This window comes from Staurois parvus, unplaced genomic scaffold, assembly GCF_062004578.1.
Source record: "Staurois parvus isolate SC_StPar_1 unplaced genomic scaffold, SC_StPar_1.0 ptg000470l, whole genome shotgun sequence".
Classification (NCBI taxonomy): domain Eukaryota; kingdom Metazoa; phylum Chordata; class Amphibia; order Anura; family Ranidae; genus Staurois; species Staurois parvus.
Window position 1 is genome coordinate 5228699 of NW_028318266.1, and position 24442 is coordinate 5253140.

Consider the following 24442-nt stretch of genomic DNA (forward strand, 5'->3'; position numbering starts at 1 on the left):
GGCAAGTACAGTTCTCCTGGCAACCACCAAACCCAGACACGTCCATCGGATTACCAAACAGAGAAACGTGTTTGTCACTCCAGAGAACATGTCTCCACTGATCTAGAGTCCAGTGGTGGCGTGCTTTACACCACTGCATCTGATGCTTTGTATTGCACTCGGTGATGTAAGGCTTGGATGCAGCTGCTCGGCCATGGAAACCCATTCCATGAAGCTCTCTACGCACTGTTGTTGTGCTAATCTGAAGGCCACATGAAGTTTGGAGGTCTTTGGCTATTGACTCTGCAGACAGTTGGCGACTTCTGCGCACTGTGCGCTTCAGCATGCGCTGACCCCGCCCTGTCATGTGACGTGGCCTACCACTTGGTGGCTGAGTTGCTGTTGTTCCCAGTGGCTTCCACTTTGTTACAATCCCACTAACAGTTGAGCGTGGAATATTTAGTAGCCAGGAAATGTCACAGATGGACTTATTGCACAGGTGGCAACCTATCACGGGACCACGCTTGGAGTCACTGAGCTCCTGAGAGCGACCCATTCTTTCATCAATGTTTGTAGAAGCCGTCTGCATGCCTAGGGGCTTGATTGTATACACCTGTGTCCATGGAGGGGATTGGAACACCTGAATCACATGATTTGGAGGGTGGGCCCAATACTTTTGGCAATATAGTGTATATGGTACAGAGTCGGATATTAGAATAGTTGGTGATTTCATACTGCATGTTGAACTAAAAGGGAAAATATGAATAACTGATTTCTTGTTCTCTAAAGCACCATGATTGTTTCAGTAAGAGAACATTGTCATGGCAAAGAATATATGCTTGAGACTCTTTAGATCAGGTGATGAGATGGTGTATTTTGGATGTAGACATGTGAGATTCGTTTCATCACAAACTGAAATTCGGTCAAAATTTCCAGTGGTAGGAGATTCGGATATAACTGAATCTCCGAATCACAATAGTAACTAATATCAACAAATGTTGAATAAATTATAACAAAAATAACACATTCATTTGGATTCACTTGTTTATGACTTCAGAAAGTTTGTAAGTTCAGTAATATGTTTCACACCCTGTAAAGGCTTCTTAGGGACTAAGAACTAGCCGCTGCCATCTTGGTTTTGGGAAAACAATTGATACAAGTGATACGAAGTGCCTGTTTACCATCCTTCCATTGTAAGTGCATTTACCTTATTAAATCTGCATACTCTACTGGTTTACACTATGAGGAGTATCGCCTTTCTTTCTTTACGATGCCAATGTGCATGAGTCCAGTTGTATACTGACCTATAGGAACACAACGGTGCAGTTGTTTAACAAACCATCCGTGAGAAGTTGGATATCCTTGTAGCGTGTATAAGGCATTGTTTGACCACTCAATACATCAAAGTTGCAAGCAAATCACACTGAAGTCACGAGCAAGTCGCTGAAATAACAAAGACATAACAAATTAATCCAAATAACCTGAATTAATCCGAAATAACTTCCAACAATACAAATCGATGCGGAACAACTAATATGCAATATGAATAAATCAGAAAGCAGATCATTCTAACTTAACAAATATGCCAAAGCTAAATGATTGATCTAATAAATGCATCTGAAACTAAACAAATGTTTTCATTGTGCACATCTCTGTTTGAAAGTAGTAGAGTAGGAATGACTTAGGTGAGAGAAGAGGAGGAGGACATCGGGATCTCCACCTCAGCTAATAAGTGGAAGATTTCTATTTATTCATAAAATGTAAGGATACCTATGAATGGCTGAGCAGGTCTCTTCACTACTCGATTTTGTTCTTGGAAATGGATGGGAATAGTTGGGAGGGTTCTTCTATACTTTTGATGTGCACTATCCAATAGTCTTTGTTATGTATATCTCCACTTTTTGGCTTGATTTGCTGAAGCCGGTGCAATGGCACCCCACCCCGTTGCTATTCATAGTCATATGCAGCTATTTCCCTCGGTGGAGCCATTCCTTGTGTTCCCATGACTCCAAGCAGCGGGGTCTGGTGCATTTTGGCCCCTGGAAGCTGTGTTTTTTTCTTTTTTCAGGTTTGTCCAATTGGCTACCTGATCCATGGTTAGATGTAATTGATGTGAGGAGTGTGGCTCACTTGGCCTTTACTTTGTTTTACTTTTCTATGTTTTCTTTCTTACTGGTTTCTATTGTAATGAAGCACTGTGTGTTTGATTTCATCATAATGAGAACGTTGTTCTCTTACTAAGTATGTACTAGTTATATCTAACCCTTGGGTCTTGGGTTGTCTACCTGGCTTCCCAGGGAGAATTTTTTTTTCTCATTTATGCACCCTCATACTCTAGTCATATGCTTCTATATGATTGTTAATCATGGTAATTTGTTGTATCTCTCACAATGTTAAGGGCGTTAATTCACAGAACAAATGTAAAAAGGCATTTCTATATTATAGATGTCTTGGGGCTAAGATTATTTTACTGCAGGAAACTCATTTTGCGGCTAATAAGCATCCCACATTTTTCCATAAAGCACACAAACAGGTTTATTATACGCTGCACTCTTCAAAAAGTAGGGGGATGACAATCTTCCTTCATAATTCCTTCCCTTTAGAGGTTCAACATGTCTTTAGAGATCCGGATAGTAGGTTTATTAGTGTCAAAGGTGCCCTCTTGGGTTGTGAACTTACTATAGTGAATGTATATGCTCCAAACTCTGTTCAGGCACCTTTTTTCTCGAAATGTTTTAGTGTTTTAGACAAATTTACGTCCTCCCATATGTATATAGGTGAGGGTTTTAACCTTGTGGTCAACCCCCTGATGGATAGGAGTACTTTTTCCCCTTTTTCTACAGTCTCCGAAATCACAACGAAACGTCTCTTTTTGTTCCAATTGACGGACTCCTGGCATGCACATAATGTTGGCACCAAACATTATACCTGTTATTCCCGTCCACATGATTTCTTTGCTAGATTATATATATTGTGCCCCGATTATTTTGTCCATCTCCACGGATGCCAGAATCCACTTGTGTTCCTGGTCGGACCATAATATTGTGTCACTGGATACCACTTTTATAGGCTTAGTGAATACTCCTTACTCTTGGCGTCTAAATGATTCTTTGCTCGCTGACCCAACCTCTCTTCCATCCAGGACTACTTTCAGTTAAGCAATATCCCTGATACCTCTTCCGCTATATTGTGGGTGCCACACAAGGCGGTTCTCCGAGGCCTTATCTCTATTTTGGTTACTAAAAATAGGGAACGTTGGAAGCAGATCCTGGCTCTCACTAAAGACTCAGAAGCCCTTTATAGAATTCATATAGGTAACCCGTCCTTATTAAATAGACAACTGATTGCCCAAAATCGACTGGAGTTGAATATGTTATTGTCTTATAAAATGGAAAAAGCACTTTGTTGGTGAATGGGCTAATTTTCTATTACACAGTAACTCAGCATCCGCCATGTTTGTGTGTTAACTTAACCATACGTTACGTCCTCCTCATGTGTATAAATTACATAATGACAGAGGGCATATCTCTTTATTACCCCATGAGGTTTTGGACATATTTAAAAATGTTTACTCTACATTGCTAGCTCCCTCCCATTCAATCCCCTCTCCAGTTGTTGGATCCTGATTTGATTCCATACCACTTCCCTCCTTAACCCCATCCCAGACTTCTGCCCTTAATGCCCCTTGTATGCAGGATGAGGTTCTTAGTCATTAATTCTTTAAAGCGGTCTACAGCTCCAGGCCCAGATGGGTTCTCTGCTAGCTATTATAAACACTTTGCACCACTCCTAGCATCATATCCCTAGAAATACCACTTATTACCACACAATTACAGACCCATCTCTGTTATAAATAACGATTTAAATATTTTCAGTTGTATCTTGGAGGATAGACTGGCTCCTATAATCTCCTCATTGGTTTCCCCTGACCAATCAGGGTTCATCCCAAATAGGCTTATCACGGATAATATAAGACTTACTCAGAATGTGATACAGGATGCCAACTTACACTCTAAGGAGGTTTTACTGCTGATATCAATAAGGCCTTTGACAGTGTTCTTTGGCCTTATCTTTTCTCACTTTTACAGCATATGGGATTTCAGGATGAATTTGTGTCGGGTGTGCAGACCTTATATAATTCTCTTCAAACACGGATTAGACTGCCTGGTTGCAATTCTAATTTTTTCACTTTAGACAGAGGCACCCGTCAGGGTTGTCCACTTTCAGCCCTACTATTCACATTAATTTTAGAGACCATAGCCACTGCTATAAGATTACACCCTGATATTTCTGGGTACCCACTACTAGCCTCCCAATTTAAATGATGTATGTACACAGATGATGTTATGCTTTTTATAACTAATCCATTGTTATCGGTGCCAAACCAATTTTCCTTGTTGACCAGTTTTGCATCCCTATCAGGTCTCACAGTTAAACCAATTGCCTTACCCAGTAATATTGCTCAGCCCCTACGTGAATCTCTTTGTAGTTCCTTCCCATTTCAATGGTCAAGGGACAGGATTCCTTACTTAGGTATTTACCTCATGCCCAGGGATTCTGATCTGTTTGCTGCCAATTATCCCCCATGTGTGTCTCGTCTTCACTGCTCAAAATTTGGCATAAATATTCATTTTTGGGTAGAGTCACGGCGATAAAGATGAATATCTTACCCAAGCTCCTTTATTTATCTAGAGCACTGTACCTAAATCATATCTTGATCACTTCCAACAAGTGCTCAATAACTTTATTTGGCGCAATAAACATCCTTGTTTTGCGTTTCTTGTTTTGTACAGGTCGCAACGTTTGGGGTCCTTAGACTCTCTAATTTTGGCTCTATTTTGGGTCCGCTCATTTTTCCCAGATTGATCAATGGTCTACAATTAACTCAACAGTCCCTTCGGTTCAGTTTGAATCTCATTCAATATGTCCATATTATCTCCCAGGACTGTTGTGGACCACCATTTCTCCATGTCCACTTTCCTGCTATAATTCCATGGTATTTCAAGTAGTGACTTTATGGTCTCAGTATAAAGCTAAATTGGGTCTTGCATTCCCTATCCCACCCGGGTCTTCTTTTTTTCGTAAAATTTTGCTACAACCTTTTCCTGTCCGTTCGCTTATCGTTGGTGGTAGGATCAGGCCCTCATTAGACTAGTTGACTTTCAGAGAGGAGGGGTGTTTATCTCCTTTGACTTGTTGTGGACCCATTTTGACATCCTTATTCAAGAATATTACCGTTACCTACAAATTCATCATTTTTTTTCTTTTGCAACATGGCCTATCACCTTCTTCCCCGCTCACCTTTTTTGAACTCATCTGTCGTGACTCAGCCAGGGGCAGAGGCCTTATATCAGATCTATATCGCTTCGCCCTAACTGCCTATTATGCTTCCCCACATCTTTACGGGGCTAAGTGGGAATCTGATTGTAAAATAACATTCTTGGAGGACGATTGAGACACCATGTTGGATAATATTTGTAAACATTCTAAATATCTTGCTGTCCAGAAGATGGCCCTTAAAGTCCCTACGTGTTGGTATTATACCCCATCCAGACAACATGTTATATTCCCTGGGGTTTCAAGTCTCTGTTTCAGAGGCTGTGGTCTCACTGGTACCCTCATACATATTTTTTGGGACTGTCCTTGTCTTTCTTTGATATGGAGGAGAGTCTCTGAGGTTGCCTCTGCGTTGGTAGAGTCTCATGTTAATCTAGCTCTGCAGACGTGCTTACTGGGTATCTCAGCTGGTTTGAAGAGGTTAATTCACACCATATGTGTGTCTACTTTATGGGCGATTGCTGTGCATTGGAAATGCCTCAGTGTTGCAGAGAGTTGATATGGTTATGCTCATGGGACGTATACATTATACCTTGCTAGGAAGGATGCATTTATTTAGTAATACATGGAATAAATGGAAACTGCACCAACATATATTCCTGGATTAATTTACCTGCTTACATTGTACTCTTACTTGCTTATTTTCTATGAAGATGTTATCAATCCGTGTCATTACATGCTTCCTTTTTGTTGTGCTTTGTTTTCTTTTCATACATATTGCTCAATTTACATTCATTTGTGACTTTTGTACCATTGTGTATTATGGCATGCTTTGTAAATTGACATTGGTTTTCTTCTTTCCAATAAAAGAGTTTGTAAACAAAAAAAACATAGAGATTTATTTTAATGCATTTGATTGCCTATGCGTTTTTTATTTTTTTAGCTATAAAAAAATGACAGACAATTTTGAGAAAAAAACTATTTTTTGCTATTAAACATATCTAGTAAAAAATTTAAAAAATCTAATTTCATCATAAATTTAGGCCAAAATGTATTCTGCTCCATGTCTTTGCTGAAAAAAAATCCCAATAAGTATAAATTAAATGGTTTAAGTGAAAGGTATAGTATTTACAAATGGCAATATATATTGGAATGCTTTGGGTTTTTAAATTTTTTTACTAGTAGTGGCGGCGATCAGCGACTTATAGTTGGACTGCATTGGGCATTCTGACACTGGAGGTAACTGACTTGGTGTCACTGACATCCCCAGTGACACAAATACAGTGATCAGTGCTAATAAAAAACACTGACACTGTACTAATGGCACTGGGCAGGGGTTAACATGTGGTGCGATCAAAGGGTTAACTGTGTGCTATTTCACAGTATGCTGTGTGAGTGCTTTTCACTGTAAGCACGCTGCTTTGTATGGCTCTGCTATGACAGGGTAGAGTTCTGTGTTGTTTACACACAGGTCTCTCCACATCGGAGATAATCAGTGATCACTGGGTGCCAGCGAATAATCACCTGCCGGAATCCTGTGATTGGCAGCCAAGGCCGCAAATGGCAGTGTGGGTAGAAAGGCAGGGATGCGCAAAATCATGTGTGTATATATATATATATATATATATATGTGATATTTCATTTCCATGTAGGGTATGTGAGCAAGCACTCTGATGTAGCCCATAACCTCAAGAGCTGCTGCCCAGACTCCTCTCCCAGGCAGAGTGATATCAAGTGCACTTCACCTGAGACCTTTCTGACAGCTTGGAGAGTGATGCCAGCAGAAACCCAAAGAGGTTTTTGCAATATGCACCCATTTAAAATGGTTAACAACTATTAGGCTGCTTTCATATGGATCCACTGGTGCAACGCCGAGAAGCTTAACTGCACTGAGCCATAGACTTCTATTACATCCTGGTGTTGTAGTGTTGGTGTGGCCAAATGGAAGAGAAAGCTCTCCCTCACACCTCCTGTCCTGTTTGTCTCCTGAGATTGGTGACAGGGTAAGACAGGACATGGATGGACCCCGTGCACCTGTAGTAAACCTTGACCATCAGAAGAACTGGATCTTGCAATGAAGTAGAATTTGAAGATTGACTGCTGGATGTTCTCATGGGGGTTGCAGAAGTAGGAGAAAGGAACATGGTCAGACAGGCAGACAAGTGGGCAGCAGAAGAACAGATTAAGAAAACAAGAGAGTAAACAGAAGCCAGGCCGAGGTAATTATCACAAAGGCAGAAGGTGAGCCAAAGAGATAAGTAAGGTGTGGAGCAGAGAAGCAAGCCAGAGGCCAGGAATGATTTAGATCAGTAGTTAGAAGGCAAATCGGTTATTTCACAAGAGCAGGCAGGGTCTGGTTACAGGTCACAGAAGCTGATGACCGCTTAGCACTGACATTGAGTCTTGCAGTGCTTTAAATAGGCCACTGGATGCCAAAGTCAATTCAAACATTCATGCTTATGCTCATGTGCACTGTCATGTGTATGCACATGTGTAGATGCACGCATGACTCTGGTTCTGTGGACTGTTCTGCTCACATGCTTAGTTCTTTTAGGGTCTTGGTTTTCCATGGACAAAACCGCAGAGATTCTGAGGGCTGGACAATAAGTGCAAAAGGGCAGCTACGTTGGGCAAAAGGGGTATACAGTTATACAGTAGTTATAAATTTAGGTGTAAAGATTTAAGAAGTTTGATGGTATCAAAAAGATTAAATTTTACCTAAAAAAAAATAAATAAATATATATATATATATATATACATAATATAGTATATATGAATATACATTGTATATATGAATATCAGCAAATAGTTCATGAGGTTATTCACTGCTGTAGAAAAAAATATGAGGTAGAGGATGTGGACAATAAATATTTACATGCAATAGTCTGTTTTTCTCTTGTTCCTGTAATACTTTTCCATTTAAAATAGGGGATCAACCAAACTGCATTTACAGACTTGTTTCTCTTGGGATTCCAGAACAGTAAAGATCTAAAAATTCTAATTACATTTTTTTTACTTGTGATTTACTGTATGACAATATTTGGGAACTTCTTGATCATCATACTAGTGTCCTATAACAAAACCCTGCAATCTCCCATGTACTTCTTCCTTACACAGTTGTCTACAAATGACATTCTACTGACATCAGTCATTGTTCCCAACACACTCTATGTTTCGCTAAATGATGGTGGAACAATTTCTTTTGTTGGCTGCATCACCCAGTTTTATTTCTTTGGTGCATCAGAAACCTTGGAGAGCCTTCTTCTTACAGTGATGTCCTATGATCGATATTTGGCCATCTGTAAACCATTGCATTATTCTGTTTTGATGCATAGATGGCTTTGTTTGAAAATGACTATTGTCTCATGGATGTTAAGCATCTCAGTAATACTGACTGATACTCTATCATTATCTACATTAGAGTTCTGCAAAACTAATATTATTGACCATTTCTTTTGTGACCTGGATCCGTTGATGAAAATTTCTTGCTCTGATACATATTTTCTTCAGTTAGAAGTTTCTTTACTAAGTGCTCCACTTTTAATTGTGCCATTTGTAATGATTGTGATATCATATGTTTATATTATTCTTGCCATACTGAGGATCCAGTCTAAGGCTGGTAGGCAGAAGGCCTTCTCCACCTGTAGTTCTCACCTGAGTGTGGTGATCATGTTTTTTGGATCTCTAATAGGCATTTATGTTCTCCCAAGCAGAGAACAGACACTGAACATCAGTAAGATTTTGTCGTTGTATTATACTGTGGTGATCCCTTTGCTGAACCCCATTATCTACAGCCTAAGAAACCAGGATATTAAGAAAGCCTTGGAAAAAAATATAAGAAAAATGATTGTTACATAGAAACCTGAGATTGATTTGTGACCAGTTCTTTTTGTTCTAAGTCAGTTTAAAGCTGAAGTTAAATATACTTTCATGTACAGGTTGTATAGCGAGGGCTACCTGTAAATAACGTAATTACATGAAATGTAAAAAGCTGCTAGAACACCAAAAGGAAACCAACAGACCTTTCAAAAAGATTCAAACGATAAAACGGTGCAGCGCTAGGAAATAGAGTGCAAATGGCAACTGAAGTATTATGAATAGTATGCAAAACCGTTATAGAAGACACAGTGTGTAATGTGATTAATGATCACAGTAAATTATAATGTCCAGATCACAAGATATATATCATATAAATCTTGCAGGATCCTGTCTGTGGTGATAGTATATAATCCAGAGGTGAAACTGTTAGATAAATAGAATGCCCTGCACCCTATGAGGACGTGCTTAGCACGAAACGCGTCAGGGGGCTACAGCATCTGGATATCTAGCCACCGCTGGTGGCCATCCTGAATTTTTGGTCAGTATTGTTTTTGTTCACTATCACTTTGAATTAAAGTTCATCTAAGCAATATTACACTATGTGGCGTCCCTTATTGGGCTCTCTTTGGGAGCACCACCTTCCGCAGTGTCTGCCTTAAAGGGGGACCCAAGATGCCTGTGACTGCTTGATGAATCTTGGAACCTTAACATTACGAGTGAGCAGAGGATGAGGTGGAATGCAGCCTGACCAGAATACTGATGACCTAGGTGTTTGACGAGAAAGGAAACTTCTCTCATGCGTATTTAATACGCACTTCTGGTGAGTGCGCATTCTATTTATCTAACAGTCTTCACCTCTGGATTATATACTATCACCACAGACAGGATCCTGCAAGATTTATATGATATATATCTTGTGATCTGGACATTATAATTTACTGTGATCATTAATCACATTACACACTGTGTCTTATATAACGGTTTTGCTTACTATTCATAATACTTCAGTTGCCATTTGCACTCTATTTCCTAGCGCTGCACCGTTTTATCGTTTAAATATACTTTCAGTTTCCCTTCCCTGGTTCCTCCCATACTATTACCATATTAACATGTTAATAAATGTTTGAATAAAATCCATTCTGTTTTCATTATTTGCTTTTTTTAAACTTACCACTGGGTATCTTTGTGGTTCTTTATGCATGACAGGCAGATCGTGAATGGTGACCCAGCAGGGGGCTGTACAGAGCTTTTTAAAAACATCACAGCACCCAAATAGTTTTTAGTCCTAGGGCAAGCAGCAGGCAAGATCTTTAGAAGATTTTGCAAATATCCAAATGCTTAGATGGGTAGGCATTCCTAGGGACATTACATTTAAATTCAAACCACCCTAGGTACAACCTAAATGTTATGCCATCTGAAACCTAATGAATAGAAAGAAAAGGTCATATACAGTCATGTCGGCAATTAATGGCTAGATAATACTGAACATTTTCCAGCCAGGAAATGAGGAGGGCTCCATCTGCAGCTTCTAATAAACATTGTGAGAAACTCAATGTGTGCAATAAAATCACAGTATGGTACTTGACCACAAGAAATGGATCTTAAACCCCTGTGCAAGGCTGAAGGTACTGCTGAATTGCATATTTAGGGTTGGAGGGTGGGCAGGAGTTGCTCCACAAATAAATGTGGTGTTCAGGTATTAACCAATGCAAGTAGAATGGACAGTTAAAATGATGGTGTGCAGCTTGAACTGGATGGGTAAAAACAGGGCTGCTCCACACAACATCAGAACTGGATGTGATAGAAATAAAAAGTTACCAACATAGGAGCACACACTATTGTACCCTTGGTCTTAAATAATAAGTGGATAATTCCAATAATAATAATATTCAGACATCAAAAGTGCTATAAATCAGTAGTGACAGAAAAAGCCAACAGTTTATAATAAGCTCCAGCCATTTTAATACAAAGGTATAAAGTCATATCAGAAAGTTCATATAACATTTTTGAATTTTGATTGTTATGGCTTAATTCCAAATAATTGAGCCATGCAAGTATAAGCAGGCAGACTTTCATTGTCTCTGTGCTGAGCTCTATGGTGGAACACACTCCATGCAGGTGTCTCCAAAAGGGAAGATGTTGCAAGACAATGTCCGGTGGCTGCTGAGTCACCAGAAGTGACATCACAAAGATCGAGATTATCTCCAATAAACTCTGCAACGATAGAGAAACAGCATGTAAAAGTCAGTAGTTATGACAATGTATTTCGGCACGTGGCCCTTTCTTCAGGTCAGGGTGGCCAGGAGTGCCCCTTGTGGGGCACTGTAGAAAAGTGAAGATACATTGTGACCATCCTGTCATGTATGGCATACCAAGGCAGAAGAGCAATCCAAGATTTTAAAGCATAAAGAAAATAAGTTACAGATCAGTAAACCAGGCCAAGGCTTTAGTTTACAAAGGAAAGTGCTGCCAAAGTTAACAAAGGGCCAATTTAGACAGGAGCCAATTAACCTACCAGTATGTCTTTGGTGTGTGGAAGAAAACCAAAGTAAAAGGAGGAAACCCATGCAGGCACAGGGAGAACATGAAAACTCCAGGCAGGTATTGCATTGGTCAGGATTCAGGCCTGGGGGTCCTGAGGAGCCTTCACAATAGGCAAGGAATCAGAATGAGCATGCAACACATAAGGTGTGTGATGATAGTACCCCTTGCTGTGGAGGGTTCTGAAGTGCTCACTACCTTCTGATTTGAGTGGAGCTGCCTGGTCAGGTCATGGACTGGGAAGACAGAGAACCTATGGTGACTGTGCCCCCTGGGAGTTGGATGCCTCAGGGGTTTTCTTAGTAGCACTATGAGTCTGGAAAACCCCAGTGTAAATGAGCAAAGGGTTATGTTATCATTCAAGTTTTTCTGCACTGCACCTCTGGGGCTAGGCCTTTTGGTCAAAATGTTTGTTACCAGGCTATAACGCCTAACCAATGCACTCGCACTGGCACTTCATTATTTATTTTATTTATTTATTTTTCTCTTTACATGTTTGTCACTTTGCACTTTTGTTTGTTTTTCTTTTTTTCACTTGGATGGAGGGCGTGGGTACTTAGGACTGCCCTGAAGTCTAGGGGGAGGATGTGTGGCTATTAGGTTCCTTCCTCCCCTGAACCAGTGGGTCTCTCTTTGGGAGAGCCCATTACTTAGTAATTACTAATCAACTTTGGCTGTGAATGAGGAGAGCTTGGTGGACCACCAGTGTATCTTGCACTTTGTAGGAGCCTTACTTCCTGGGTGGTCAAGGAAAGGTTCTATTTGTTTAGGAGGTGGACTAGAGACACACCTTTGAGTACACTTTTTGTGTGTGGTTTTCACATGCACTTTTCTGTTCACTTAATTGGTGTGTTGTTTTTGAGCATCACCATGGGTTAAAAAAAACTTTCATTCTTCAACATAACAAAATGTACTTCCCCTTGAAATAGCCAATCCACTTTAATTGATGGACAGAAAATGAGCTTCACTGATGAAACCTGCACTCCTTTTTTGCATTGTATGGAATAAAAACCTTTCACTTACTTTTAAGATTCACTCAACCTTTCACTCTCTGAGAAATTTCCTTACTTTAAATCTAGCAATATAATGTTGATTTAGTAGAAGCAAATAGGCTGTTCAGTTTGCAAGAGAATTTTCCCTTAATTTAGCAAATTAAGTGAAAAATCACTTTACAAAGAATAACCAATCCTGTACAAGGAAAACGGGGGGAAAAAAAACTTTTTGCTTGCAGATGATTGGATCATAGATGTCAGAGCTTCACCTCATTCACTGAGCTAAGAGAAAAGTCCCTTGCAAAGTAAACAGCCCATTTGCTTTTAGTAAATCAAACCTCATTCTCTTGTGGAGAGAATGTCTATTTATATAGGAAGGTGTCATAAGGGAAATAAAGTAAATGCAGATCACACATTAAGATGAAATGTTTGTTAACCCCTTCTGGACCTCCTGTAGCTTTACTGCTACAATGCGGCCTCACTGCACTGGATCAGGTACTGTATATATATGCGATCTAGAACTTCCAGTTAGGGGGCACGAGCTTGCCACCACATATGTGCTGTCATTCACTACAGCACAAGCCAATCAGCAGGTCCCAGCCAATGGTTTATAGCCGGGACCTGCTGATCAGCTAAGCAAATGACAGAAGCGAGTCCTGTGTTGGCAAACAACAAAGGACTCTCTATGGAGGGCAGCAACATGGCTGTTTTTTTCATCCTGCATAACTGATAAAAATTTAATTTGGGTACACCGTTGCATAACCGTGCAATTACCAGTTAAAGTAGCACAGTGCCTAATAGCAATACATGGCCCTGTCATGAAAGAGGTAACTCTTCCGGGGCTTAAGTGGTAAAATTATTTTGTTGGGAGTAGTTTCATTTTCCTAAAGTACTGACATCCCCAAAACTTACATAATTAGAATGATAATAATCTATGGGAGTTTTAATATAGGCAACTTGGGGAGAAACATGAAGATTCACATCTTCACCATCACGACTATGGGATTAACAGATGGGGGGGGCATAGTCACAGATGGGGTGCAGTTTTTGTTGGATTGTGCAGATGCAGTTGAACACAGCAGTTGAACTAAAGCAGCAGGAAGATACAACAAGAAACTCTATTGCACGCTGGATAGTCTGCAAGCAAACACCCTGGGAAACATTTCCTACAAGTCTGAGTCCCACTCCATCTACCTTTGTAATATGCCACCTTTACTCCTCCTTCATATTACTATCCTGCATTCTCTTTACCCCTCTGCTCCACCCCAAAACTTATACATCTCACCCTCACTGCTACCATCTCCCTACTACTGCTGTCATCACCTCCTGCTGATACTTTACTCTCCTGCTGACCCAAACACCAGGACTGGAAGGCATGTGCGCTCATGTACATCCCGCTCCCATGTTACTTTCCTCACCGTCTTTCTTCTCCTATATATCTCCCCAAACCCTGGTTCTCCACTATCTAACCCCCACACCAGGCATCCTCTTTCTTCCAGGAATAGCCGCAATCCCCTCAATTTAATATCAGTCCCCATGTTACCAAAAGCCACCCTCCCTTTTTCATGCGCACTCTCGAATGCCCGCTCTGTCTGTAATAAGCTCACCTCTGTCCATGACCTTTTTGTCTCCCGCTCCCTTAACCTACTAGCAATTACAGAAACCTGGCTTCAAGCAGAAGATTCTTCTTCTCCTGCAGCAGTTTCCTATGGAGACCCACTCACCCAGACCCAGTGGTCGGAAAGGTGGTGGGGTTGGTTTGCTGCTATCCCCACTCAGCACCTTTCAAGTCCTCCCTAACCCTCCCTCTCTATGCTTCTCTTCTTTTGAGACTCACTGCATTTGGCTGTTTTCTCCCATTTCTCTGAGGATTGCAGTGATCTATTGGCCTCCTGGACCGGTGTCCCGCTTTCTTGCTGATTTCTCTGCCTGGCTACCCTACTTTCTCTCCTCTGAACTACCCACTATCATTCTTGGAGATTTTAACATCCCCATTAAAATCAACAACCTGGCTACATCCCAACTTTTCAACATAACCTCATCTTTTGCATTAGCACAATGTATATAGTCCACTCACTCTGATGGACACGGTCCTCCACTCACTTTGATGGGAATACATTAGACCTTGTTTTCTCCCATCTTTGCACTCCCTACAACCTCACAAACACCCACTTTCCTTTCTGTGATCACAATCTCATCATCTTTACAGTGTCCTCATCTTCCAACACTTATCCCTCCAAGCAGCAAACAATTACCTGCAGAAACCTTCACAACTTGAACCCTGTTCCTTTCCACTCTGCAACTGACCAACTCTATGACAGAATCTCTCCCCTGTCCTGCCCTGACCTGGCCACTGCTGTCTACAACAGTTCGCTTTTATCCACTTTAGACTCACTTGCTCCTCTAACTACACTATCAGGCCCCGACCATTACAACCTTGGCAGACTGACGACACCAGAAATCTTAGAACGACATAGTCGTGCGCTGGAGCAAATGTGGCGTAAAACCAAATCTCACCAAGCATTCACCTTATATAAATCTGCTTTCTTAACATACAATTCCTCCCTCCATTCTGCCAAACAAGCCTACTTTGTCACTCTCATCAATATCTTATCATCCAGTCCTCGTCGTCTCTTCTCTACTTTTAACTCTCTACTTTCTCCACCTCCACCAAGTACTGCACAGACATCCATCCCACTTAGCATAACTTATACTAAACCTCCCTCAACACTTTCCTCTTTTGACCTTGCTACTACCGAAGAGGTCACTAAGGGTTTCTCAGAAGACCATCTCACTACCTGCCCCCTGGATCCTGTCCCCTCACAACTACTAAGGTCACCCTCTTCTTCCATCCTATGTTCCCTCACTCACATCTTCAAACTCTCCCTCTCTAATGGTGCCTTCCCCTCCCCTCTAAAGCATGCGCACATTACTTCCATACTTAAAAAGCCCTCCCTGGATCCCACCAACATGAACAACTTAAGACCCATTTCCCTGCTGCCATTTACCTCTAAACTCTTAGAACGCTTATTCTACAATTGCCTGAGCTCCTACCTCACTGACAACAACTTCTTGACCCTTTACAGTCTGGCTTTCGCTCACTCCACTCCACTGAAACTGCCCTAATGAAAACTCACTAATGATCTACTAACTGCTAAAACTAATGTGTGAACAGGGAGGTGCAGCGCTGTATAACCAAACAAATAATAATTACACAATAGTGAACAGTGACTGTAAATTAGTAATGCCACTATATGGTGGCTCCAGGTGAAAAGAGTGAAAAACAGTCCAGTGAAGGAGTGCTCTTAAGATCCAGGGTGATCTTCAGACGTCCAATATACAGGACCATCAGGTGATAAAATATAAAGACTGCGCACTCACCAGATACGCAATCTTTATGCGCATTTGTGTAAAATTATCACTAGGCCTCCTGTATCATCATCCTGGTCTGGTCAGATCTGGTCGGCATATCCCTCATGGCCCGGAGGTTCTGTTGCTGGACCTCGGACCGTCGTCATCCTCACCTGGTCACACGTCACAGTTCTGGTGAGAACCGGCCAAGTCTACGGAACAGCTGCATCCATCCAGTTACCGGGCCATGAGGGATATGCCGACCAGATCTGACCAGACCAGGATGATGATACAGGAGGCCTAGTGATAATTTTACACAAATGCGCATAAAGATTGCGTATCTGGTGAGTGCGCAGTCTTTATATTTTATCACCTGATGGTCCTGTATATTGGACGTCTGAAGATCACCCTGGATCTTAAGAGCACTCCTTCACTGGACTGTTTTTCACTCTTTTCACCTGGAGCCACCATATAGTGGCATTACTAATTTACAGTCACTGTTCACTATTGTGTAATTATTATTTGTTTGGTTATACAGCGCTGCACCTCCCTGTTCACATATATGCTATTGAAGGTTTGATACGGTGCCTTTTGGGTGTACAGCTGCTGCTTATTATACATTATATACTATCACATAAGCGCTCACTTATCCTCTGTTTTTCTTGCTAAAACTAATGGCCACTACTCTGTACTCCTATTACTTGCCCTCTCTGCGGCTTTTGATACAGTTGACCATCCCTTCCTCCTCAAATAACTCCACTCTTTTGGCCTCCGAGACTCTGCTCTCACCTGGTTCTCCTCCTACCTATCGCAGCGCTCCTTTATCATTACCTATAACGCTGCCTCCTCCTCTTCACTCCCTCTTTCTGTAGGGGTCCCTCAAGGTTCCATCCTTGGACCCCTACTCTTCTCCATCTTCACCTCCTCCCTTTGTCACCTGCTAAACTCCCATGGCTTTAAGTACCATCTCTATGCTAAGAACACACAAATCTATCTTTCTACCCCTCACCTCACCCCTTCAGTCTCCTCTCGCATTACTAACCTACTAAGTGACATATCGGCATGGATGTCACTCCACTTCCTCAAACTCAATCTTTCCAAAACTGAGCTCTTAGAATCCCCTCCCCTGACTTCTCCATCAAGATCAATAACACAATCATCAGTCCCTCCCCCCCATGCCAGGGTACTAAGTGTAATCCTAGACTCCCATCTGTCCTTTCACCCCCAGATCCAATAGCTGTCCAAATCTTGTAGACTTCACCTCCGTAACATCTCCAAGATACGGCCGTCCCTAACCTCGGAAACCACTAAGCAACTTATTCACTCCCTTGTTATATCTCGCCTTGACTATTGTAACTCCCTCCTCATTGGCCGACCTCATCGCAGGCTATCCCCTCTTCAGTCTATCATGAATGCTGCTGCCAGACTCATCCATTGCCCAACGAATAAAATTCAAAACATTAACAATAACATATAAAGCCTTGTATAACTCTGCCCCAAATTACATCACCAATCTTGTCTCTAAATATCACCCAAACCGTACTCTCCGCTCCTTGCACAGCCTTCTGCTCTCTAGCTCCCTTGTCTCCTCCCCCTGTGCTCCAGGACTTCTCCAGAGCTTCCCCCATCCTCTGGAACTCTCTACCCCAATTTATCAGACTATCGCCTACTCTGCTCACTTTTAGGTGATCTCTGAAAACCTATCTCTTCAGGGAAGCCTATCCTGCCCTCAGCTAATAATGGAATCTTCTACTCTTCCTACCAGTCCATCCCCCACAGTTACTACCTTTTGTACCACTAGCCCCTCCCTCCTAAATTGTAAGCTCCCAGGATCAGGGCCCTCCTATCCCTCTTGTATTGAACTGTATTGTTGCTGTATTGTCTCCTGTTATATTGTAAAGCGCTAAGCAAACTGTTGGTGCCATAAATCCTGTATAATAATAATAATTATTTCAATATCCTTAACAAGGCTCATATTGAATGCTACTTGAGGGTTGTATCCTTGCAAATTGCTGCCCTAGGTCAAATTGCATTGACCTAAGGGAAGCAACCCTTTAACCTAAGGGAAGCAACCCTCAAGCAATCATTTTACACATATTAACCTAAACACATTAAGCACATATGATATACTCCATATGATTCATATGCAGTATATATTTCTCCTAGACACACAGATGCAACTTTGACATTTAAAAGGTATTGATTTGTTTTATATATACCACAATACATAAGATCCAGTCTTTTTTTTTTTTTTACAATATGTCAAATTAGCACCCTCCATAAACCTGTAATATATACTGTAGTATAGTAAACCAGAAGAGATAATGGTGTGGAGAGAATTTATTTGGGATATCACTAAATCTAGGTGGTACTTTTTTAGGGGAAATTTAAAATATTCAAGGAATAGAAAGATTAAGGGAATCCATTAAAAAGTGTGGATCATTTTCTTACTACTAAAATGTAGAGGAAATCTAACAATCATTAACTGGTCTTGATAGGGCATATGGTGGGCACTCCTTATAATGAACACAGCAGGTGTGCAGAACTGGGAATTCAGCAAAGAGATGGTGGAAACCCTTTATAATGGACACAGCAGGTGTGCAGGACTGGGAGTTCAGCAAAGAGATGGTGAGGACCCCTTATAATGGGCACAGCAAGTGTGCAGAGCTGGGAATTCAGCAAAGAGATGGTGAGGACCCCATATAATGGGCACAGCAGGTGTGCAGAGCTGGGAATTCAGCAAAGAGATGGTGGGGACCCCATATAATGGGCACAGCAGGTGTGCAGAGCTGGGAATTCAGCAAAGAGATGGTGGGGACCCCTTATAATGGACACAGCAGGTGTGCAGAACTGGGAATTCAGCAAAGAGATGGTGGGGACCCCTATAATGGGCACAGCAGGTGTGCAGAACTGGGAATTCAACAAAGAGATGGTGGGGACCCCTTATAATGGACACAGCAGGTGTGCAGAACTGGGAATTCAGCAAAGAGATGGTGGGGACCCCTTATAATGGGCACAGCAGGTGTGCAGAGCTGGGAATTCAGCAAAGAGATGGTGGGGACCCCATATAATGGGCACAGCAGGTGTGCAGAGCTGGGAATTCAGCAAAGAGATGGTGGGGACCCCTTATAATGGACACAGCAGGTGTGCAGAACTGGGAATTCAGCAAAGAGATGGTGGGGACCCCTATAATGGGCACAGCAGGTGTGCAGAACTGGGAATTCAACAAAGAGATGGTGGGGACCCCTTATAATGGACACAGCAGGTGTGCAGAACTGGGAATTCAGCAAAGAGATGGTGGGGACCCCTTATAATGGGCACAGCAGGTGTGCAGAACTGGGAATTCAGCAAAGAGATGGTGGGGACCCCATATAATGGACACAGCAGGTGTGCAGAACTGGGAATTCAGCAAAGAGATGGTGGGGACCCCTTATAATGGGCACAGCAGGTGTGCAGAACTGGGAATTCAGCAAAGAGATGGTGGGGAACCCTTATAATGGGCACATCAGCTGTGCAAACCCAGAAACTCTGAGCAGGGATTGTGGAAGCCCCTCACATTTGCCATGCAGGTTTGTAGACCCAGGAACTCCGGACAGACTCCAAAACACTGAAGAAACTCTATTGAGGCTTAAGACCCGACATCAGCCCACCTCCCGAAAGTAGTACCCCACCTTCTTGAGGCACTCTCGCATTTTTTGCTTTTTTTTTATACTTTCCCTTTCTAGGTGTCTTCAGGCCAGTCACATGATTTCCTCGATCCTTTTCCTCTTTGGATTGGTTACAACGCCAATTTCTTCATTAGTAATCATTGATAGCAGGAAGCTGTCATATGCGCATATATATATATATATATATATATATATATATATATATATATACAGTATACAGTTGCAAGAAAAAGTATGTGAACCCCTTGGGATTTCTTGGAGTTTTGCATGAATTGGGCATAAAATGTGCTCTGAACGTCATCTAAGTCACAACAATAGAAGAACACAGTCTGCTGAACATAATACTACACAAACATTAGATGTTGCCATGGTTTAATTGCACATAACATGTAAACATTCACAGTGCAGGGAGGAAAAAGTATGTGAGGCCCTAGCTTAATGACTTTTCCCAGAGCTAATTGGAGCCAGGAGTGAGCCAACCTTGACTCCAATCAGTGTGATGATATTGGATGAGTTGCTGACAGCTCTCCTGCCCTTAAAAAACACACACCTGTTTTGGGTTTACTGGTTTCAAGAAGCACTGTCTGATGTGAACCATGCCTCGCAGAAAAGAGCTCTCAGAAGACCTACGATCAAGAATTGTTGACTTGCATGAAGCTGGAAAGGGTTACAAAAGTATCTCCAGAAGCCTTTATGTTCATGTGTCCACGGTAAGACAGACTGTCTACAAATGGAGAAAGTTTAGCACTGTTGCTACTCTCCCGAGGCGTGGTCGTCCTGTAAAAATGACTGCAAGAGCACAGCGCAGAATGCTGCATGAGGTAAAGAAGAATCCCAGAGTGTCAGCTAAAGACCTACAGAAATCTCTGGCACATGCTAACATTTTTGTTGACACATCTACAATAAGGAAAACATTAAACAAGAATGGAGTACATGGGAGGACACCACGGAGGAAGCCATTGCCGTCCAAAAAGAATATTGCAGCACGTTTGAAGTTTGCAAAAGAGCACCTGGATGTTCCACAGCACTACTGGCAAAATATACTGTGGACAGATGAAACCAAGATTGAGTTGTTTGGGAAGAACACACAACACTATGTGTGGAGAAAAAAAGGCACAGCACACCAACATCAAAACCTCATCCCCACTGTAAAACATGGCAGAGGGAGCATCATGGTTTGGGGCTGCTTTGCTGCCTCAGGGCATAGACGGATTGTTGTCATTGATGGGAAAATGAATTCCAGAGTTTATCAAGACATTTTGTAGGAAAACGTACGACCATCTGTCCGCCAACTGAAGCTCCGCAGAGGATGGGTGATGCAACAGGACAATGACCCAAAGCATACAAGTAATTCAACAAAACAATGGCTGCAACAGCACAGAATACGTCTTCTGGAGTGGCCCAGTCAGAGTCCTGACCTCAACCCGATTGAAATGCTGTGGCATGACCTTAAGAGAGCGAATCACACCAGACATCCCAAGAATATTGCTACACTGAAACAGTTTTGTGAACAGAAGTGGTCCAAAATTACTCCAGATCGTTGTGCGGGTCTGACCTGCAACTACAGGAAACGTTTGGTTGAGGTTATTGCTGCCAAAGGAGGGTCAACCAGTTATTATGTCCAAAGGTTCACATAATTTTTCCTCCCTGCACTGTGAATGTTTACATGTTATGTGCAATTAAATCGTGGCAACATCTAATGTTTGTGTAGTATTATGTTCAGCAGACTGTGTTCTTCTATTGTTGTGACTTAGATGATGTTCAGAGCACATTTTATGCCCAATTCATGCAAAACTCCACATAATCCCAAGGGGTTCACATACTTTTTCTTGCAACTGTATATATATATATATATATGCCATAAACATACTGCTTCTATATATGATGCTCAGCTCCCACCAAATAGGAGGTTGAATGGGCAAATGTTTGGGCATCTGAGTGCACGACCAGCCAAAGTTTGGTCTGAACCACTAGCTCATCCCTAATCCTGCACTTATAGTCTTTCCTCGTTCTTCTTGGCTGAAAACATCTAGTGAAAAAAAAAGAAGCACTGTGGGGGATAGCTATTGACTGAAAGTGATTATTGCAGTCTGAACTGCTTTTTCCATACAGAGAGATGTATACAAAAATAGCCCAGAGTCATGCTTTATCTTTAAACGCTGTTTTGCTCGGCATACAATTTAATCTGAAGATTTGATAGCACAATTATTATTTTTTTTTAGGTGGACTATATTTTCTTTTAATTAAATCTTAGCAGTCTCAGTAGATTCCATCATTTGCAAATAAAGAAAATATCAGGAGTCTCAAAAGACCTTTACAGTTTGCCTTCAGGTACATTTCTTCTATAAATATACAAGGGTTTGCATTCAGTATTTTATCTTATGAAGAAGAAAGGCATAACACCGTATTTATTATTCCTGTGTCTACTGTTTTTAAAACTGCATTAGAAGTTGAGTGGGTTATGATAATTTTTATAAAATGGAAAATTAAGGAGAATTAACAAACACATTGAGCATGTCATTGCCAAGTTCAAAGTACATTTTTTCTAACATTGTTCCATTATTTTACAGATAATTATACAGATAAGAAGCTGACATTTCTGGATATGTAGGTATGTTATGATGTACTGAGTAGGACTATAATTTTGAAAAGATATTTGCATTTCCATATTTTTCATATATACAGTATTTTGGTAGAGTAAACAATGTAAAAGAAATGTTATATATTTTTAAAATTACTTTAAATAAATAAATAAAAAATTAAGCAGTTTTCCAAATGTAACCTTTTATTCCATATTACAGATCCAGGTCAGTGTAAAGTCAGCTGTGTTCATATTCGTCCTGTCTGCAGTCTCTCTGCATTGTACATCACCGTGCCTTCAGATCAATACTGATAGTAAAGAGACACATATCTTGGTTCAGATGGGTTAATTTGCCAACAAAAATAATCCAAATCATTCAATTATGTGAAAAGCAAATTCCTGTTTACTTGTATCATCTGCACATGATTGGATAATTGAAGTGACTATTATTATTATTATTATACAGGATTTATGGCGCCAACAGTTTGCTCAGCGCTTTACAATATAACGGGAGACAATACAGCAACAATACAGTTCAATACAAGAGGGATAGGAGGACCTGATCCTGGGAGCTTACAATCTAGGAGGGAGGGGCTAGTGGTACAAAAGGTAGTAACTGTGGGGGATGGAATGGTTGGAAGAGTAGAAGATTCCATTATTAGCTGAGGGCAGGATAGGCTTTCCTGAAGAGATAGGTTTTCAAAGATCGCCTAAAAGTGAGCCAAGTAGGTGATAGTCTGATAAATTGGGGTAGAGAGTTCCAGAGGATGGGGGAAGCTCTGGAGAAGTCCTGGAGACGTAAATCAACCTAACAGTCTTTACTTGCAATGTGAATATGTGTTAGTGAGATAAGGAAAAAATTATCACACAAAAAAAGCAATGATTGGGCAAAATGGCACATGGCAGATAAACTTCAATGTTGTTAATGCAACGTTAATACACCTAGCATTTTGCAACAACATTGACCGCTTTACCAACGCCCTATAGCAGAAATACTACTACAGGGCAGCAGGGGTGCACAAAATCATGTATATATACATGATTTTGCATTTCTGGGTAGAGGCCGCACACGTGCCCTATCCGCGCCGCCATTCGCGGCTTTAGCTGTCAGTCACCGGGTCCCAGCTGGTGATTACTCACCGGCACCCGATGATTGCCGAGTAATACCAACGGGGGGTGAGAACTATATGTAAACAATAGAGTTCTCTCCCCTGTCACCTCCAGCACTTTGCTTTGTATGGTTCTGCATAGCAGAGCCATACAAAGCAGTGTGCTTACAGTGGAAAGCACAGACACAGCACACAGTAAAACAGCACACAGGTAATCCTTTTATCGCCCCAGATGTTAACCCTTTTCTGCCCAGCACCATTAGTACAGTGTCAGTGCTTTTTATTAGAACTGATCACTGTATTGGTGTCACTGGGGTCAGTTCCCTCCAGTGTCAGAATGCCCACCACAGTCCCTCTATATGTCACTGATCGCTGCCATTAGTAGTAAAAAAAATGTAATAAAAAACTCCAGTAACTATACTGCCATTTGTAAATGCTATAACATTCACATAAACACGTATTGGGATTTTTTTTAGCAAAGACATGGAGTAGAATACATTTTGCCCTAAATGTATGAGGAAATTTGATTTTTGAAAAATGTTTATTGGACATGTTTAATAGCAAAAAGTAAAAAATATAGTTTTATTCTCAAAATTGTTAATATTTTTTTGATTATAGCTCAAAAAATAAAAAAAAACACAGGAGATTGACTATCACCAAAAGAAATCTCTATTTGTGGAAAAAAGGACGTAAAATTAATTTACACAAATTGGGTTTTTTAGCAAAGACATGTAGCAGAATACATTTTGCCCTAAATGTATGAGGAAATTTTTTATTGGACATGTTTAATAGCAAAAAGTCAAAAATATAGTTTATTTCTCAAAATTGTTAAAATTTTTTTGATTATAGCTAAAAAAATAAAAAACACACAGGCAGTCAAATACCACCAAACGAAAGTCCTATTTGTGGAAAAAAGGACGTAAATTTCATTTGGGTGCAGCGTTGCATGACCGCGTAATTGTCAGTTAAAGTAACGCAGCACCTAAAGCAAAAATGGCCTTGTCAGGAAGGGGGGTAAATCCTCTGAAGGGCAAGTGACTAATGGAGCGAAAATGGAATTGTTGAGAGTATTAGGAATACTGAATAACAGTAGTGATGGGCAAATACTGTATGTCCAGAGTCACC

General features: G+C 41.1%; 1 protein-coding gene across 1 annotated transcript; it reads left to right on the forward strand.

Annotated features, from left to right (window-relative positions):
- The first annotated feature begins 8271 nt into the window (after positions 1 to 8271).
- On the forward strand, positions 8272 to 9114 carry LOC149452630 (olfactory receptor 11L1-like). Its single transcript, XM_089689303.1, has one exon. It carries the CDS (start codon positions 8287 to 8289, stop codon positions 9112 to 9114), a length of 828 nt encoding a protein of 275 aa, XP_089545429.1. The 5' UTR covers positions 8272 to 8286.
- Positions 9115 to 24442: the final 15328 nt, after the last annotated feature.

Coding starts and splice junctions, on each gene's coding strand:
- LOC149452630 (XM_089689303.1), top strand. CDS start 8,287: ATGACAATATTTGGGAACTTCTTGATCATCATACTAGTGTCCTATAAC.